Below are 21,276 nucleotides of genomic sequence, written 5' to 3' on the forward strand. Positions count from 1 at the left end.
AATAAATAGGACTTACCCTGCATTACATTTCAGGTGACCTAAATCTGATTGAAAACTTGCACTAAGTTGCCTCAATATATGTTTATTAAATATTGAATAAAAGTTTTATTTTAATCGTTACTTTCTTTTTACTTGTGTTCAGGTACATATTACAACTGAGTCTTGGGAGATTCATCATGGGTAATTTCACGAATGAACAATGATTGAAAATAGTGGAATTTTATTTTCAAAACTGAGACAACTGTTTGGTGAGCGGATAATTTCAAGAAATTCCCAGATTAATCAGGCACCACATTCGCCCAACCTGTAAGCTTCTGATTGCTTCCTGTGGAGATATCTAAAAGAGTGGGTGTACATGAACAAACTGCATACACTTGTGCAGCTCCAGGTGAATATTTGTGCAAATATTCAAGTGCTAGAGCCTCAAACAATAACTAATCTTATGAACAATGCAATCGAAAGTGCCTGACTTTGCCAGGCGACAAATGGAGCTCATTTAATAGATGTCATTAAAGGATCACTATAGTGTCAGGAAAACAAAGTGGTTTTCCTGACACTATAGTGCCCTGAGGGTCCCCCTCCCGTGGCGCTGAAGTGGTTAAAACCCCTTCAGTCACTTACCTTAATCCAGCGCCGGGCTCCCTCGGCGCTGGTGACCTCTCCTCCCTGTCCGACGTCAGCTACCCCGTCTAACCTCACTGGAGCCGAATGCGCATGTGCGCGCGCATTAAAAGTGTCCAAAGGAAAGCATTTCTCAATACTTTCCTATGGACGCTCTGCGCGATGGACCTTGATTATCTCTGTGTGTGCTCAGTATACTGCTTGCTGTGTTCAGCTTGTGTGGAGTGTTTTGTAGTACATTGTCCTTTTTTTATTTTTTATTTGACAGTTTTTATTGTTCTTTTGAATTGTATTGGGTACAGAAGAGAAAAGGGAGGGATGGGGCAGTAATACAAATGATACAAGCTTGACATGTCGTCACCACTATGCGGCTTTATCTTTACATCTAGTATAGGTCGTATATGATATTGGAGCAGGAGGCAGAATGGAATTCCACAAGGTTTAAGTACTTCTTTACTGTAACACAGTGTAACACTCTGTTCATCCTATCTGTGTTGTGGTAAGACTTTTTAAGACTGTTGTTTTACTATAGAATCGTACATCTATCACTATGCCAGAGTGAATCTTTAAACCTGTAGTTCTTTGAACTTACTCTAATTTTCTCTAAATGTAGGGTATGTTTTTTAACCCTCCAGCTTATTGGGAGGGTTCTTTATATATACCCTTGTTTTGGATAATTTTAAGTATTACAATAAAAGTTATATTTTATATCTTTATTTTGGGGTGTTTCACCATATCTAAATTGTTTGGTAAGACTTTTAAGGATACTTAATTTCTAATTTACCCAAGTTAAGAGTTTAAAATATTACTTTCTCTCCAATGTGTGTGGCAGCGTAGGCTGATGCATACGGCCAAGTGGAATAAAAAAATATATATTTTTGGTGTGGGAAGGACTAATGATAAATGTGTCTTAGGAAAACATGTTGTACTCTGTCCTGACTACTTCTGCAGTTCCCTCTCACATCCTTATTGATAGCAGTAGATACTGCTACGAGGCTAAACAACTAATTATGTCAAATTTCGGGGGTGGTTTTGATAAAAGTCCCAATTCTCTGGATGCTTTTGATTTATTTACACTGCTCTAATTGGATTTCTGGAGTCATCCTTTTAATTCCATTGTAACGTCAGATCCTGGATATATAAGGCCTGCATCTTGTCAGATGTGCTATGGTTGTCATTGGCTGATAGCATCATGGAGGTAGAGACTTGTGCCCCCTCGCCCTGCCAGCACCATATTTAATTTTAATCATCTATCACTGGTGTGTAGCATTGCCAATACTCTTAGGAATGTGAGATTTTATTATTTACAAGGAAAATTTGATATAATTTAGCACCATTCTTATCTAATATTCGTGCTCAGATAGTCTAGTTTTAAGTTTGAATGTGGTATGGATAACATATTGTAGACTACATCAAAATTCCAATTTTGCAATTTGTTATTTTTGCCTATAATTTATGAATTCCTCTCTGTCTCTTTTTCTGACTTTGTTAAATATTTAAAAAAAAAAAAAATCAGTTTCTGGGCTCTCTCTTCATATGTGGAAATATCAGTGCAAGCATGATGAATTTCAATTAATTAAAGTTTCTAATGACTACTATCAGTGCTAATAAAATCATTATTGTGAATTTATTTAAAATGAGTATTTGATTTTATTTCTTTATTCTGTATGTACATGGTCAGGTCAAAGTAATGTATACTTGTTTTTACTATGTTCTTTAGTAATTGGTATTCCACTTAAATTAGTAGTGAGATGATGCAGACAATCTATGTCCTAAATATAACAAGGATGCATGATGATACATGTTCCCAATACATATTCCGATGTCTATTCCTCTATAAAGAGGATGGTATAGGTGGAGCAAATCTTGAGCCCATAGCAATCCTTCTTTTATAAAGGAAAACATAAACATCTAACCAAAAATACTATTTGGTCAAAATACTGTTAATTCCAGCCACCAAATAATGTATTTGTTTTTAGGCGGTGATATATGCTTTTTAAATAAAGTGTTAACCAGTTGATATGCTTTATCATGAAGTACTGTATATTTTATATGAGGATTCTATGTTGCATATAACCAAAAATATGTATTTCCATGACATATATTGAAGGGTTACTACAGCCAAAAACAGTGTTTTCATATAATACTGTTTTGGTTAAAGTAACCTTTCCAATGCTGGTCCACCCCACCAACCCCACCCCCTAAAAAAAAAAAAAGATTAACACTTAACACTTGAACACTTAAAATCACTGTAGGGGCCATGGTGCTTTTAGTAACCATTACACTTTGACGTAGATTTATGGAATTTTTTCCCAATTCCTTTTAGTGTTTGAGAAGCATGTCTCATGGTATTCTGATAAGATGTAGGCTAAATAATTCATTCCTGACACAACTGGGTGATCTGATGGTTCTTGTTGTTTTTTGTGAAAAAAAAGTATGTAACTTGTATAATGGTATATGGTATAATAAATAAACTTCCTGTTAATTCAAAATCGATAATAATTACCTTTATCTAAGCATTTAGTTGGGGTCTTCTTAAATGCTGAAGTTATTTTTTTTTTTACATTTGTCATATACCATTGTTTATATGCTTCTTCCATGTATACTTCTTTAGATTGTTTTAATATTTAATATTTGTATTGTGCATCATGACTGTAACACATAAGCTTGTGGTGCCCCAAGAGCAGTCCGCAAGCGCTATACTTAATACAGCATTAGGAGCAGTGATTATTTTGCACATTTTTTCTTTTAGATAAACAAAGATATTCAGGAATCTTAATTATCATGGTGTTTGTGGTTACAAGCTATATTTGCATGAGTATAAGATTGCTTTGTGGGTGTTTGGGTGTCATGGTTGGTCTAAAGGCTGAAGTTGTTAAGGTTGCCACAGATTTCAGGGCGTAGTGTATTACAGGATGTATGGTGCCGGTCCCCAAATCTGGTAGGGGTTCGTTTAATGCACGTGCGTGTATTCTATCAGAGCTGTGTGGGCTGTTGCGCTAGGAGCATATTTAGTGTGTACTTGCTCTGTGTTACCTCGTGCTGAGTGTAAGGCTAGTGGGGATGCCCGGTTGTCAGGCGTGTGTTGTTTGGAGCTGTGTGTGTTAGCGGGTGAGTCTCTTATCTTATGGATAGTCCAGCACATCAGGTTAGGGCGCAAGTTCTCCGTTAGCATATGCCGCGGCTTGGTAGTAGATTAGGGGGCTTAAGAGTGGTCGGAAGGCAGGATGAGTCCTCCCCAAAGCCCTGGGCCAACAAGAAGGCCTACATCCCCGGGCCATGAACTGGGCTTTTCCTGTGGGAGGCCGGATCTCGTCCTCGTGGGGGGCAGCAGTGTGTTACGGTGGAGTGTCGCCTTTCGTGGCACTGGGTCCACCGTGCCCCTGGCCGATGCTCTGGGACTGTTCCCTGGTGGCCTTCAGCCCTGGTGGGCCCGTCGTTCAGGCATCGGGTCTGCATTACGGAGAGTGCTCTGTGGAGACCCGCTCTCTGCTCGCCTTGCTCCTTCCCGCCTACTTGCTGTTGGTAGTGCTGTGGGCTACTCGGGGGGACCTGCTGATTTGTCCTGAGGGCATGTCAGTGCTGCAGTCGGGTTTGTGCTGTATACACACGGGTTTGTGCTGTATACACACGGTTGCTCCTGGTCGTCTCGTCCCTTAATTGCGCATGTGGCTGTGAGGTGTCGACCATCTTGGGGTAAGCTGCCCTGTCTGCAGTGCATTGCTAGGCTGGTGTTTGGGCCTTGCGGTAGTTTTGGCTGTCGCCCGTGGGGATCGGGATATCCCCCACCGGTCCAAAGGGGGGGGAAACAGGACCGGATCCACCACAGTTTAGAGTGCCTGTCGGGCTCCTTTAGGCAGGATAGTGGGGCGGCGGCCGTCCACCCCACTCACTGCCAGATGAGGTCCCGTCTGTACCAGCGAAGATCTCCCCTCCGAGGGACTTGAGCTCTGGGAGCAAGCCTCTCCTCGGGTCCGGTAACCCTTGTGCATGGTGGGTCGTGGTTGCAGGTTGTTGAATTCATCAAAAGCTTGTTATATCAGCTTAACAGGTTGTGGTTTGCAGGAGCTGATCTTTCCTGCGACCGTCCATCTTGGTGATCCGGCCCCACCCCTCTAATTTTCCAGGCCTCATCTTTTTTTTTTTTTTTTATTCTGTACATTTCTTTTAAAAAAAATAATATTGATTTTAAAAACACAGATTTTTATTACAGATTAAAAAAACAATTCTCCACTGCAGTCTGCCCATTAAAACAAATCATCAATTTATTCTAAGAAAGTATTACTGCATTTTTGTCTCTTGATTTCCTATCATGAGATCCAGAGTTGTGCAATTTAATTAATCACCAACGTGATCACTGTAGAAAATTGTTATGAAATGTTTTTTTGCAATTATTTCCTTAACGTAAGAGCTCTCTAAAAAGTGTATGTAACATATAGCTGCTTTCATTTTTGAAATTAAATGTATAAAATCTATTTAATTTGAACTTAGATTTTGTCATTGCTTGCTTTTTTTTTTTTTCTCGATTTTTACAATACAGATCAAATGTGAGTAAATGAACCAGAGGTTTGAGTGATACTTTGGGCAGCTATTTTTTTTTCATTTGTAGTATTGCATACAATTAAAAAAAAAAAAGCAAAATATCTTTGCTTGTTTATATCCTTTTCATAGTCATTTACCAACAAGTCCATAATTACTAAAATGAGTGTGGCTGTCACTGGAGATTACTTTTTCTTTCCATTCTATCCAACTTAAAATTAGTTATTGGCAACTGCCAACATTTTAACAGAGAGGTTAATAGAATGCTATAGAATGTAAGCTCGATTGAGCAGGGTCCTCTTCAACCTATTGTTCCCGTAAGTTTATTTGTAATTGTCCTATTCATAGTTAAATCCCCTCTCATAATATTGTAAAGCGCTACGGAATCTGTTGGCGCTATATACATGGCAATAATAATAATAGGAAATTATAAATGCTAAGTAACATTCAGTCTCCATGCTAGGAAGTAAAAATCAGCATGCCAGATGCAATCTCATCTAGGTGAAAAGTGGACAAGAAAAGCCAACAATTGCAAATTCTACATACATTCTATAGTAAGAAAATAGTATTAACATGAAATATATTTATATTTGACTACATTTAAGGACATTTAGAAAGTCCTGGTAAAGTTGGTATGGCAACACCAACACTATAGGACACTGTAGACTGTAAGCTCGCTTGAGCAGGGTCCTCTTCAACCTATTGTTCCTGTAAGTTTTCTTGTAATTGTCCTACTTATAGTTAAATCCCCCCTCTATTAATATTGTAAAGCTCTACGGAATCTGTTGGCGCTATATTAATGGCAATAAGAATAATAAGAATAATATAAACCATCTTCATGTTGCCTTGGCAACTCCGTTAGAATACTAGAAGTATACCACTTTATAGACACTTTTAACATATACAAAGTTATTCACTAAAGTGAGAATTAGACAAAGTAGCCAAACTGGAAGCATAGCTGATTTAGGGAATATTTCTAGTTTAGCTGTTTTTACCTTAAATTTGAAATTAAATTTTAATTCTGTTATAGTGTTCTGAACGACTTGCTTTAGCACCACCAACATCATAGCAGTACCGTTATAAACAAATGAAAAACAATTACAACTAAATAACTAAATCAGATGTACCATAGAATGCCTGAAAATTAACAAATGGACAATTGTTTTCAGGATAAATACTGTTTGTCAACAAGTGTCTGAAGACAGCTAAATACTCTACCTACGGAGCCCTTCTTCTTCTGCTAATCTCAGTATCACCATTTAAATCATATGATCAATCAAATACATCCAGCTCTGTTCATCAGATGTTATCATAACTAGATCACATATATTTGTTCATCTTGCTAGAACAAATAAATGCTTTTATGAACAAAAACAGGATCCAACATTACCTGTCAGAATGCCGCACACACTCCTATCCATGATCCCAACTGCTGTCTGTGTCCTGGAGATAATATTAATGTATATTCTTAGAGGTAGAGGAAGTGCCCTATTTCATACTAGGGAAATTTAGCCACAATTAACAAACTTTCACAATCCTTTCTATTCATTTACAGCAAAAGAAGGATGAGTAATTTAACCCATTAGGTTCTGTACTGACTTGGCACATTTCTGTAGTAATATAACTCTAATGAATTTGAGACATATAGATATAACACATAGATAAATTATAAAAAAATTATTAAAAACTGATTAAATCATAACAATTTTAATAAAAACATGGATTAAATCATCAAAACATTATTATAAATGAATCCTCCTTGTTGAAAAGTATATTTGAAACATGGAATACATTTATTGTACAGCTTGTATAAGGTGCCTAATGACACATTAATAATGAGTTTCACCCAGCCCCTAATACAGATCTGCCAACTGTCAGGTCTGATATTGGGAGAGCATGACATTAGGTGGGATGAGGTGGAGCCATCACATGGGACAAGGTGCTCACGCATAGGGGGTGTGTCATCCAGAAAAGCATGAGCTCCAAAATTACAGGCTGCCAGGAAGAGCAGCCAATAAGGGTCCTCTATATGCTGAGCCCTGTTACTGATTGAGTGCATAGGTTGGTACTGCTCTTTCCCAATAGTGTGGCTCTCTCACTTGGTATCAGGAGAACTGAAGAAATATGTTCATACCCAGCTTTAGGGGACTCTACTGGGCAAGGTAAAAGTAGGGGGTCAGTGACCCCACTCAGTTCACTGGCTCTAGACAAAGACCCCAAAGGTGGATAGGATAAATAGGCACATTATTATAATTATTATTATTATTATGTTATTTATATAGCGCCATCAAATTCCACAGCACTTTACAATGGGTGGACGAACAGACATGTAGTTGTAACCAGACAAGTTGGACACACAGGAACAGAGGGGTTGAGGGCCCTGCTCAATGAGCTTACATGCTAGAGGGAGTGAGGTAAAATTACACAAAAGGTAAGGATAGTATTAGACTAGTGAAAGTTGCAGAAGAGAAATCAGTCAGGAGCTATTAACAGTTTAATGATACGAGTGGAGACTGGGTGAGCATCTAACGGAGGAGGGAAGCGAGTTCCAAAGGAACGGTGCAGCCCTCGAGAAATCTTGAAGGCGAGCACCAGAGGTGGGAGTACGGACAGAAGGTAGACGTAAGTCTTCAGCAGATCGCAAGGGCCTATATGGGACATACTTGTGTATAAGGGAGGATAGATAGGTGGGAGCAGCATTGTGTAGCAATTTGAAAGCAAGAACCAGAATTTTAAATTGAGCTCTATATTTTATAGGAAGCCAATGTAGGGACTGACAGAAGGGTGAGGCATGGGAGGTGCGGGCGGACAGGAAGATGAGCCTCGCTGCCACATTCATTATGGACTGTAAAGGCGCAAGTTGGGAGCACGTAAGACCACTGAAAAGCGGATTACAGTAGTCAAGGCGAGAAAGGACAGTGGGATGGACCAACACCTTAGTTGCATCTGGCGTTAAGTAGGGGCGGATGCGCGCAATGTTTTTGAGATGAAAGTGACAGGAATTGGCGATAGATTGAACATGAGGCTTGACGGCGAGGTCGGAGTCAAAGAGAACACCTAGGCAGCGAGCCTGCATGGTGGAGCTGATGGTAGCACCATTCACTTGGAGGGAGACAGACACAGGAGTAACAACACTTGAGGTAGGAAAGACCAGAATTTCAGTTTTGGTCAAGTTTAGTTTAAGGAAGTGGGAAGCCATCCAGTTAGAAATAGCAGAGAGGCAGTCAGAGACACTAGTCAAGAGGGACGGGGAGAGATCAAGAGAAGACATGTAGATTTGCGTGTCATCTGCATAGAAATGATATTGGAAGCCAAAAGAGCTAATGAGTTTACCAAGGGAGGCAGTATAGACGGAGAACAGTAGGGGACCAAGGACTGAACCTTGGGGGACACTAACAGAGGGGAGTTGGGGAGAAGAAGTAGAGCCAGAGAAAGAAACACTGAAAGAGCGCTGGGAGAGGTAGGAGGAGCACCAGGAGAGAGCAATATCTTGTAGACCAATATTGTGGAGGATGAGAAGAAGCTGTTGATGATCAACAGTGTCAAAAGCTGCAGACAGGTCAAGGAGAATTAGGATAGAGTAGTGACCATGAGATTTTGCAGTGAGTAGAACATTGAAAACTTTGGTCAGTGTCGTTAGCGTGGAAACCAGACTGAAGCGGGTCTAGTAGAGAGTTGGACTCGAGGAAGTCTATCAATCTCGCTTACACAATTCTTTCAAGGATCTTGGATGCAAAAGGCAAAGCGAGATAGGACGATAGTTGGATGGGGAGTTAGGATCAAGATTGGGCTTCTTTAGAATTGGGGTTACAGTTGCATGTTTGAAGGGCGATGGAAATATACCAGAGGAGAGAGAGAGATTGCGAATTTTAGTGAAAGGTGGAGAAAGAGAAAATGACAGAGTACGGATGAGATGCAAGGGAATTGGATCTAGGGAGCAGGTGGGGCGGGAGGACTGGAGCAGAGAAGATGGTGTGAATGCTTGCCAGATTGTCTGCTAATCACACTTGCCAGCCCACTGATGGTGGACCATGCAGGAAGCATTGTTTCAGCACTCCCTGCAGAGTCCTAGTGTCCTGAGATTTGTGAGAGCAAGTCTATGATGCACTTGAGCTATAATTTTTAAGGACACCAGAGAACATATTCAGAATTTTAGGACAGGACCCTTAAATAAGGACTATCCAACCTAAACTGGGACTGTTGAGCGGCTCGGGTGTAACACAAGCTGAATGTGTGCCTTGCCATGTCTTTCTAACATATGAAGTTGCTGGCCAAATGAAAAGTGTGGCAAACGTGTAAAGTATGCTGCTAAAAGAGAGAGACTGTGCAGATCAAAAATATTTAGTACAGTTATTATCAGGCACAACACAATCTGGCGCTTATATTAATAAAATAATACACAATCACTAAAAAAAAAAAAAAAAAAAAACTCATCCTGTTTGCCCCAGCCTTAATCTTCAGAAACATATTTCTCTAATCCTAAAACTTGAAAGTAGCCTCCTGTGCTCTGAAATGCCCAATCCAACTGTTAATTCAATTCCAGCTCTGTACTGAATCACACCAGGATGCACAGCTAGTTGATGAGATAAGTGCAGTTAAGCTGCTGAGTTTTCATATTTTGATTCTCTTACCTCACTTCCTGTGTGCTTTTTCGCCTTTTCTATCTTTTCTGTCTTTTTTTTCTATATTTTTTAGACACGTTCTAGTTCTAGAAAAGACATACTACAGACTTCCTAAAAATTATTCTGTAGCACACAATGTCCATATTTTTTATATTCTATAATAGTTATAATAATCTTAATTCTTGTAGTTTTTTTTCTGCAAATTAGGGCCCAAAGTACTTTAGTGCACACTTTCAGATATTAATTAAAGTAACAGCTCATTAATAAATAATGTCCTATAGTCACAAACTATGTGGAGTAAGTGGGCATTGTTTTGAAATATTAAATATATTTTATTTGTAATGTTCACTTTCCAGGATCTCATTTTGGTTTTAATGCTTTGCGTCATTAGTCTAATTTGAGAAAGAACATTCTTTTTCGTAAGTTCCGATGAAATAAATGTATTCTTACTGCAAATCTTGCATACAGTGCTGCACTCTCCGACAATATACTGCATACTGTATACTAAAAGTTGGCATAATTAAAAAAAAAATGGTTTGGCTGATGTCTTCACCATGGCACGCAACCAATAAATGACATGTTGGGGTTCTCTGGTCATCGCTCGCCATTGCTAAGAATGGTCAGGATATTTAAATGAGTTCAGTTAGAATTTTTACAAAGATGTATCTGTTATTTCTGCAGCTCTGTATATGTGTCCTGTGATTTGTACTCCAGATCCTGCAAATCAAGAAAACAGTTGTATTTATATCTTGCTCATTATCTGCAGAACACAACTGAACTCAACATGCGTTAATATCCTTGTAATCCCCTTGCAGGCCTTTGTTATTATCAGATAATTGGACAAAAGTTGTGTGTGCGCGAATGTGTGTAGTTGATTCCAGATATTTGATTTAAGGCATTTTGCACGAATTTGTTAACCAAAGAATCCCGTGACTGTTTTTCACTGTACCTTCTGTGGCTGCTAGCCATTGTAACATCAGCTATTCACACATAACATGGTGTGACGTAGCAGTTTATTCCAGTAGGAAATTGATCGGTTCAATGCTTGTTTTACAGATTTTTTTTTTTCTTTAAAGTCAATCATAATAAAAAATACTGGCATCTGAAGTTCCTGTATTTGCTTCAAAACCAAAGGCTTTCTACAGTGAATAAAAAAATCTATATTTTTATATTTATTAAATATATAATATAGAAATACTTTGTTTTTCTCACTGGTCCTCCTTTTTTATTGTTCATTTCCCACTAGATTTATGAATAAAATCAGCATTTTGTGGCTGTCCTCTATTTATCAAACATCTATTTTTCCATCAATTATTTTTCCGTCGTGGACATGAAACAAATTAAAAATGCAGGTATATTGTCTGATTTGTTTGTACAGCATTCAGATGACCTGCCAATTACCCACATTTTGGATAAATCCCATTTCATTTTAAATCAAATGCACAAGTGTACTAGAAAATTGCTTTTCTTGCGTGCACTTACCTGGAAGTTGGACTCCAATTATCAACTTTTTGCTGCAGAAAGCTAACAATTAAATTACATATTCCAGAAAAGTCATGATGTCATGCACAGCAATATTTTTGGAGGAAAGTGGTGGAAAAATAGCTGTAACCTTCCCTACACATTGAACCAAGCAGAGGCGATTTCAGATACACACTGCCAACTACCAGAATGGTGGGTAGCTGCTGTGAAAAGGCAATTAGATTGGCTGCTTTAGAAAGCAACATGATTGGCATCTCACCAGTCTATTTCTTCTGTAGATCTGAATTTCCTTCTGCTGAACTGTCTCCTCTGGCCTTCTCCTGTGAGTGATTTCAAAGCATGTAGCTATTGTGTCCTGTGAACCTCAGAGTGGCGCACAGGCTCATCCACAGATTAAAAAAAGAAAAAGCTTCTCCGCAAGTTGTCCTCAATCCACATATAGAACTCTTGAGAATCTTTGTGGATTACATTACCTATGAAGCTTACCCAACTATTAGTAGCGACATATAAATAGAGGACGCGTAAAAATGAGAGTGTAAAAGGGACGGATCTTTTTAAGCATGCCCAAATGGGCACCAAAAAAAAAAAACAACTGCAACTGCATCCTTGACTCACCCTTGGAACCAAACATGTGTGGGTGCCTGAAATGCCCCTAGATATTCTCAGGTATACTTTGGGAATATAAATGCTACAACATACCTTGCACAAAAAGAGAAGGATGACACCTAATTGTTTTGTAAAACAAACTATATCATTAAAACATGTTATTTGCTGTTTAGCCTATTGACAGAGTTCCATACAACTCACCATATAAGATGATTCCTCTCTTGGAGATTGGTTCTGATATGGATATGAAAAGAAGGAAAAACATATTTAAAACAACCAACATTTAAAACAGTCAGCAAGCAGTAAATCATTGAACAATATCACTATAATACTATAATGAATGTGTCCAGGAGCTAAATGAACCTCATATAAATATGGTTAGGATCAAGAGAATCAACACAAATATATATATATATATATATATATATATATATATATATATATATATATATATCTAAATATAAACATCTACGGATTATAAACAGAAGTGGAAGGATATAAGTTGGAAAAAAAATAAATAATAAAAATAAAAATAAGAGTCCAAGTCCAAATACGTCCACGGAATATATATTGAATAAGTGTCACTTCTCCTGCAGGGTAGTATGACCCAAATGCCAAAATAATATACTATATAATTGTAACGGGGTTTTGGGGATGCCCCCTAGTGTCTTTGGGGTCCTTAAACCTAGTTAATTCACTATGCCTGACAGGCGGATCCTGAGCCTCCGCTATCTGGGAGCTGGGATACATGTCTGCGGCAGCGCCTCCACCCAGTGGAACATCCGGGGTAGGGATGTGGGGTCCCACTGGGAACATACTTGGTGCAATAAGACTGACACAGCCTAACTGGAACTAACTTTATATGGTAAATAGCAGTTGAACCGACACACATAGGAAAATACAATGGCGTAACAGATAACAATGCAAATGTGGATTTTCCCACTCACCCACCAGCACACCTGTGTCCCACCCCCTGATCTTCACCCTAGCGGCCGTTGGTGCACATAGGAGAGTTGGGGCCCTAATAAGTCCTGCTCCACAGAGTCACTGACACAGCCTCAGATGTGTAATGTCTGTACAGGGCCTCAGAGTCTTTACTGTGAGTGAGAAGACAGGTGCCCTGTGGTGATACAGGGAGAGGTTTGGCTTACCCTCACAACACAATTAACCAGGTAGTCAGTAGCAGTCTCCTCTCACTGGATTCACCAAACGTCTGGGCTCAATACTTGTCTTTGCCAGCAGGTCCCTCTCTCATCTGGTGTGATCTTGGGTGAAACAAGTTCTCTCTGCCAGGTTGCATCTCTTTTTACAGTCTCTCACATGTCCTCCATTTCAGCTCAGCATGTCATCCTTCTAGAATCCTTTTTAGGCCCTCCTTCCCCAGAGCTGTGCAGGAAAACCTCTCAGGAACTGATGATGCCACACTCCTCCCACTGATTTCAGCAAGTCATGTGATCAATGCTCAATGTTTTATTAACAACATACTTGGGCCATGTGCCATCTACTGGGCATTTCAGATAATGCAGTCTGTGTAACTTCACAGGGTTACATGCTCCCCCTATAAAATACTTGCCTTCCACTGGCAAGTCCTAGCCAGGGAGCTTAACAAAAATTCAACAGAGAAAGGTTTAGCATACCTACAGTACAGTTAGCACAGTAACATCCTAGCTAGCTAGTTATTTAGGGTAAAGAGTCACTAACATTTACCACTTCAGCTAGTGCATGTAGGAAAATGGCCATTTTAGATGCGGCTTGTGTCAGCGGGGCATAACTGGGCTCTCCTATATTGTCATAAACTAGGGTCCTAGGGGGTTGCCGCACTCTGGTGCTGTGTCTCAGTTCTCGCTGGGGGAGAGGATCTTGGGACATCAACTGTGGAACTTCGACTCCTGCCCTCGAAGTAGAGTCTCTAAGGGAAGTTCCAGGCACAAAACATGGACTTTCTGGATTCAACCTTGGAGAACTTAATGACCCAGGAGAGGTTTTGTGAAACCACAGGAGTTAAAGGAGGCAATTGCTGTGTTTCTTCAGCGGGTGATGACCACCACTGATCCTCTGCACTGGGAGTCCCCGGGGTCTCCTCTGCCCCATTTCTAGGACTCTCTGTTGGGTTTTCCTCCAGTTCTTCACTACTCTCTTCCTCTTCATCAGCATACACAACTGGAAGCAGATGGTTTCTATGCCAAGCCTTTATTCGGCCCTCCGGGCCCCTAATGTTGTACACTGGTAGTCCTTCCAGTTTGGACACAACCTCAAACAGGGTATCCTTCCATCGGTCAGCCAGTTTGTGTTTTCCAGGCACACCTAGATTCCGGAGAAGAACTTTATCCCTGCTTGAATCTCCCGATATCTCACCTTAGCATCATATCTTCTTTTGTTCCGTTCTTCCATTTTTGCTGCTGCTTGGGTGGCCAACTCATAGGCCCGATGAAGGTTTTGTTTGAGGTTCCTCACATATTGAAAGTGTGAAGTTGAATCTGTTCCATCAGGAGACACTCCCAAATGGACATCTATCAGCAATCGAGCTTCTCTTCCGAACATTAGGAAATAGAGTGAGAACCCTGTAGATTCATGCCTTGTACAGTTGTATGCGTGGACCATGGCTTCCACATGTTTACTCCAAGACCGCTTCTCGACTTGCTTGAGAGTCCCTAGCATATCTAGGAGGGTCCTATTGAACCGTTCTGGCTGTGCATCACCCTCCGGATGATAAGGTGTGGTTCTGGACTTCTGCACCTGCAACATGCCCAACAGCTCCTTGATCAACTTACTCTCAAAGTCTCTACCTTGATCAGAGTGTATCCGATTGGGTAATCCATAGTGAATAAAATACTTCTGCCAAAGGACTTTGGCTACAGTCACAGCCTTTTGATCTTTAGTGGGGAAGGCTTGAGCATATCTGGTGAAATGGTCCGTTACCACCAGCACATTTCCAATTCCCGCTGTATCGTTCTCAATGCAGAGATAGTCCATGCACACAAGATCCATGGGTCCCGCACTTTTCAGATGACCCATAGGGGCAGCTCTCACAGGCAGGGTCTTCCTCTGGATACACCTCCTGCATGTCTTTACATGTTGCTCGACTTGTTCCCTCATGCGAGGCCAATAGAACCGATCTTGTACTAGGCCATAGGTCTTGTCCACCCCGAGATGCCCATGTTGATCGTGGAGAGCTCTCAGGACCATGCCACGGTATCTGTGCGGTAGTACCAATTGTTTTCTATCGGGGTGATCATGATACTTCACGACCCTATAGAGTACTCCATCTTCGAGATGTAGTCGGCTCCATTCTCTTCGGTATAATTCTCTTTGACTCACAGGTAGAGAAGACAGCAATTTAGGATTCTCAGTCTTTATTGCTCTGATAACTATCCCAATATACCAGTCCTGCGCTTGAGCCTTCCTCTTGTCTTCTGTGGTTATACTGGGTCACTGTTGAAGCATGACTGGAGCATGGAACACCTCGGGCACGGCTTCTGGAGAGTGGCTAATGGAGTCTATCCCCCTTAGCTCGGCAAATTCTTCTTGACTCTCGGCCACCACATACATCTGACAAAAGGCTCCTACCCCCGGCCCAGGGATCTCTTCCCACTCCTCTTCTTCTTGGTGAGGAGGGAGTCTAGGTCTGCGGGACAGGGCATCTGCGCTGATATTCTTGGGCCCAGGCTTGTACTTCAGGTGGAAACTGTAGCTTGACAAGGCAGCCAACCACCTATGTCCTGTGGCATCCAGCTTAGCTGTAGTCTGGATGTAGGTAAGTGGATTGTTGTCAGTCCTTACTTCGAATGTTGCTCCATACAAATAGTCATGCAGCTTATCCACGATGGCCCACTTGAGTGCCAGAAATTCCAATTTATGGACTGGATAGTTTTTCTCAGCACCTGTAAGACTTCTACTTATGTAAGCCACTGGCCTCAATCCTTCTGGATAACTTTGGTGCAGTACACCCCCTAGGCCTTCCATGCTGGCATCCACATGGAGGATATATGGTTTCTCAGGGTCTGCATAGGCTAAGACAGGAATTTCTGTAAGTCTCTTCTTCAGTGTCAGAAAGGCATCTTCACATCCTGAAGTCCATTTCTCTCCAAAGGGGTCTTTAGGATATGGTGCCTTAACACCCTTTACGTCAGAGGTAATCTTCAGCAGGTCATGTAACTCTCGAGCAATCTTTGAGTAGTCTTTCACGAACCTTCGGTAGTAACCACAGAATCCGAGAAAGGACCGCAACTCACTGATGTTATTTGGTCTTGGCCAATTCAACACTGCTTCAATTTTAGCAGGATCTGTGGCTACTCCTTCAGCGGAGACTATGTGCCCCACATAAGTGACAGAGTTCTGGGCAAATCGGCATTTGTCCACTGATAGCTTTAGGCCTTCAGCTTGCAGTCGATCCAACACCTTTAGCAATCTTTGTTCATGCTCCTCTGGTGTCTTCCCGAAAACAATTAGGTCATCTAGATACACTAAACACTCTTTGGGATTCATATCCCCCACAGTTTTCTCCATCAGCCTCTGAAAAGTAGCAGGAGCTCCTGTGATTCCCTGTGGCATTCTGGTAAACTGGAAGAACCCCAAGGGGCAGATGAAAGCTGTCTTTTCCTGATCCTCCTTCTTCATAGGTACCTGATAATATCCAGACCTCAAGTCAAGCACACTGAACCACCGGCTGCCCGATAGGGCGTTCCGAAGATCCTCTATCCGGGGCAAAGTGTACTGATCTGGCACAGTTCTCTTGTTCAGAGTACGGTAGTCCACACATAGCCGAACTGAACCATTCTTTTTCCTCACTACCACAATAGGTGATGCATAGGGCCTCCGGGACTCTGTGATGATGCCTGCTCCTTCCATCTGTTGGAGTATGTCCCGGACATCTTCCACATCTCGAGGGGGTATTCTTCTTGACCTTTCTCTGAAGGGAGTAGGATCAGCAAGTCTTATAGCATGGGTGGCACTTTTAGAACACCCCACGTCCATATCTGCTCTGGAGAACACTCCCTCTCGGGTGGCCAGTTTTGAACGAAGGCTGTCTTTCCACTGCTGTGGTAGGGGAGAATCTTCTAGATCAAAATCTAAAGGTGCTTTCACATAATCCTTCTGTTCTGCACTCACAGACATGATGGACGAAACTTGATCTAAAAGGTGTATTGCACCAATCGTTTGATGACGATCAATCCGGATTTCCGTGGGGGTTAAATTCTGTACCATCACAGGAAAGCTCCGACACCACCTTTTCCGCCAATCTTTTATCTCAGGTATGAGAGTCCACCCCTTCTTCTGATCCTCTTCAGGCAGAGACTCAATAAGGTATTGTCCAGTTCCCCCCAACATTTCATGGTGCATTGAGGCTATGGCTCGTAAGGTTTTAGTCTCACCAGGCTTCACAAATGCAGGTTCTGTTCCTGAATAGTGGCACAGCCCTGGTTTTGTTTCAAGGGCTAGTCGTCGACACTCTTTTCCTAGGACAGGGCTGACCTCCATCAGTCGGTCTAGGGAGACATCTCCCACTTCTGTCAGATAGGCCCTGAATACATCCTGTACCATCTTTGCATTAGTACCCAATATTATTGGGGCACACACTTTCTTGGCTGCAGGGCATATCAAAGCTTCCAGCTCCATAGGACATATCATCCAGGTATTTAACTGGGGAATAGTTATGGTCACTTTTATGCATCCCTCCACAGGTTGAGCTTGCGACCCAACGCCCCATAGCTGAAACTCTCCTGCAGGTTCCATAGGAATGTGTTTCAAATGACGTTCATAGAAGTCTCTGTAGATAATGGTGACTTGAGAACCTGTATCTAGCAATGCTGAAGCATGAATTCCTTCCACTTGTACGTGTATCAAAGATTTAGGCCCAGTCTTGGCCCCTACAGATAGACTATGTGTAGGCCGGGTCTTCCTTCGCTTGTAAGACCTGGTCATTTGAGTCTCCTCGAGCTCGGTTGCCAGCACCTCCACATCCACCTCCATGGAATTTGCAGGGCACTCCCGCTGAAAATGCCCTGACTTTCCACATTTAAAGCAGTCCCCTCGGCGGGGTGAATCCTCAGGAAACAGCTTTTTCTGAGTCTTCCTGTGTTGCCCCCCACTTCCAGGGGGAAAAACTGCTCTCTCTGGTGGTGATTTGCATAAGAGCTCCAATTCAGCCACCTTCTTCCTAAGATCTGACAGTTCTGTATCCTCTTTCTCCTTCTGTAGGGGTGGACACGTCTGGTCTTCCATTCTCCTAGCTGTATTTATTAATGTGGAATAAGGCAGAACTTTATCATCCAATTTGGCTCTCAGCAGAATCATAACTGGATTATTGGTCAAACCACCTCTCTGAATTTGCTTAGATAGCCGAGCATCCAACTCAGGGGCAGTGACTGCTCCTTTATGGAATAACTTTCCAAGCGATAGTTGTAACCGGTTGATATAGTCAGTGGCTTTTTCATGCTCCTTCTGCTTAGTGGCTAGGAACTTAACCAACAGATCATCCAAATCTTCTGATTTCCCATAAGCATCCTGTAAAACTTGTAGATAGTCGTGCACAGTAGCTTGCCCATTTACTCCCTTGTACAGTCTTATCATGTCTGTAGCGGGAAAACGAAGACTCTCCACCAACCGTACAAGACCATTCCTCCAACAACTGCATAGCATTATCCTTCCAGACCTCAAAAGGTTCTTCTCCTGCAGGAACAGGCTGATTCCCAGAAAACACCTTTAGTTTGCGGTAACTATGGGTGTGGTTTGCCGTCACTATGGCTTCTGAGAGTTTCTGTAGTATGTCCGATACATCACTACCTCCTGTAGGCAGGGTGTGTACTTCAGGGTTGTCTGGTTTCAGTAATGCTGTAGGTGGATGAGATTCTACTTTAGGAGTAATCATCCCCTGCCCTCTAGGAGGATGGGCAGCTTGTTTAGGAATGGCTCCGGCCTTTCCGGAGATGGGGGTCAGGAGCTTAGAATAATTTTCTGTGACATAATCTTTCCGTTCTAATTTAAAGGGTTGTTGCAGTGAGGCCCTTTCTTTCTTATCAAGGAGAGCGTACACTAAGGAGCATCCTTCATCCGGGGCTCCATATAAATGAATGTTGGTAGGCATCTCGTGGTCTCCCAAGTCCGTATGACAAAATATTAACATGTAAGTTTGGCCTTCAGAATCCTGCAGGATATCCCTGACGGTTGCCATTTCTATTCCCAGTCGAATTTCTATACACAAGATGACGTGATTCATCTTACAGCAGGATGGGACTTTGCATAACATCACAGCTTGCTGTAATGGTACATTTCTTTTCTCGGCCCACTCTTTTGCAAAGGAGGGAGTGGCCTGAGGACTTAGCCTATTCTCACTGGTTGTACCCCAATTCATCTCAGCAGTGCCTCCATATGTAACGGGGTTTTGGGGATGCCCCCTAGTGTCTTTGGGGTCCTTAAACCTAGTTAATTCACTATGCCTGACAGGCGGATCCTGAGCCTCCGCTATCTGGGAGCTGGGGTACATGTCTGCGGCAGCGCCTCCACCCAGTGGAACATCCGGGGTAGGGATGTGGGGTCCCACTGGGAACATACTTGGTGCAATAAGACTGACACAGCCTAACTGGAACTAACTTTATATGGTAAATAGCAATTGAACCAACACACATAGGAAAATACAATGGCGTAACAGATAACAATGCAAATGTGGATTTTCCCACTCACCCACCAGCACACCTGTGTCCCACCCCCTGATCTTCACCCTAGCGGCCGTTGGTGCACATAGGAGAGTTGGGGCCCTAATAAGTCCTGCTCCACAGAGTCACTGACACAGCCTCAGATGTGTAATGTCTGTACAGGGCCTCAGAGTCTTTACTGTGAGTGAGAAGACAGGTGCCCTGTGGTGATACAGGGAGAGGTTTGGCTTACCCTCACACCACAATTAACCAGGTAGTCAGTAGCAGTCTCCTCTCACTGGATTCACCAAACGTCTGGGCTCAATACTTGTCTTTGCCAGCAGGTCCCTCTCTCATCTGGTGTGATCTTGGGTGAAACAAGTTCTCTCTGCCAGGTTGCATCTCTTTTTACAGTCTCTCACATGTCCTCCATTTCAGCTCAGCATGTCATCCTTCTAGAATCCTTTTTAGGCCCTCCTTCCCCAGAGCTGTGCAGGAAAACCTCCCAGGAACTGATGATGCCACACTCCTCCCACTGATTTCAGCAAGTCATGTGATCAATGCTCAATGTTTTATTAACAACATACTGGGGCCATGTGCCATCTACTGGGCATTTCAGATAATGCAGTCTGTGTAACTTCACAGGGTTACATAATATTATTTTGGCATTTGGGTCATACTACTCTGTGTTGTCTTCACAAGTAGGAGAAGTGACAATTATGCCATATATACCATGGACTTCATTTTGGACTTATTTGGACTTGGACTTGGACTTATTTGGACTTTTATTTTAATTTTTTTATTTCCACTTATATTCTTCCACTTCTTTTTATAATCCGTGGATGTATATATATATATATATATATATATATATATATATATATATATATATATATATATATATATATACACATACATTTTGAAAAGAAATGGCTGCTCACCAGACTTAAAAAACAAAACATTTTTACTGATTAATGTTAAAAATCGACCAACGTTTCAGTCCCCGTTCGGGACTTTCTTCAGGGTCTAAATAACAGGACAACAGGATGATTATTTAATGATTGGGACATGAGGATTTCCTCCCCGCTTATTTTAATTTGAAGCCCTCACTTGATGCTCACTGGTGGGACACGGAAGGGGAACTGTACAACTCCATGACATGTGCACATTGCATAATTTTATAACATGACAGGAGGCTTCGTATTTGCTTAAGTCTCTCTTTACTAGAACTCCACAGCAGCACAGAAAACAACCAATCAGAAAAAAGTTAGGTACTATAAAACTCCCCTCCCCATGCATCATTTCCTCTTTCTTTGCTGCTCCGCATCAGTACAGGTCAGAGTACCACTGCCTCCTGCTTATGTGGGTGGCTTTGGGTTTTATTTTGATTTGTTAGGATTATTTTCTAGTACCTTTTATTTAGTATCATATATTTTTCTACTTTTATATGTTTACATGTTATATTTTTATACTTTCGTTATCTGTACTTTTTATTTAGTATCTTAGATATACGTTTCTTCTTATTTTGCCTCCCCTGTCTTCTTGGGGATCCCTTTCCTCATGTGGTAGTTTTAGGGGAGTTCTTGGGGATTCCTTTTCAGCCATGCCTTCCCCCTTCCCCTCTCTGCATGCCCCGCCATTCATCCGCGGGCTGCATGCACGGCATAGGGGTTTCAGGAGACTAGCCTCTGGCTGTCTCCTGATTTCCCCGAACCTCTTTGTGTTTTACTGGCAACCGTGGTACTCGCGGTCGGAAGCGAGTACCCGGCGACCGA

General features: G+C 41.8%; 2 protein-coding genes across 2 annotated transcripts in view; both read right to left on the reverse strand.

The window, feature by feature from the left end:
- LOC134577234 (carcinoembryonic antigen-related cell adhesion molecule 4-like) overlaps nt 1-6,770 on the reverse strand; it is a 33,343-nt gene extending 26,573 nt beyond the window's left edge. Inside the window, exon 1 of the mRNA XM_063435913.1 lies at nt 6,551-6,770. Coding sequence (XP_063291983.1) covers nt 6,551-6,581 — 31 coding nt within the window. The 5' untranslated portion in view covers nt 6,582-6,770. The remainder of the gene's footprint in view (nt 1-6,550) is intronic.
- A 3,208-nt stretch (nt 6,771-9,978) lies between these two features.
- The window catches only part of LOC134578150 (carcinoembryonic antigen-related cell adhesion molecule 1-like), a 42,794-nt gene continuing 31,496 nt past the window's right edge, over nt 9,979-21,276 (reverse strand). The window contains exons 6-7 of the mRNA XM_063437150.1: nt 12,072-12,104; nt 9,979-10,499 (exon numbers count right to left, since the gene is read on the reverse strand). Of these exons, the coding sequence (XP_063293220.1) occupies nt 10,452-10,499; nt 12,072-12,104 (81 nt within the window). The 3' untranslated portion in view covers nt 9,979-10,451. The remainder of the gene's footprint in view (nt 10,500-12,071; nt 12,105-21,276) is intronic.

Source organism: Pelobates fuscus, chromosome 11, assembly GCF_036172605.1.
Source record: "Pelobates fuscus isolate aPelFus1 chromosome 11, aPelFus1.pri, whole genome shotgun sequence".
Classification (NCBI taxonomy): Eukaryota; Metazoa; Chordata; class Amphibia; order Anura; family Pelobatidae; genus Pelobates; species Pelobates fuscus.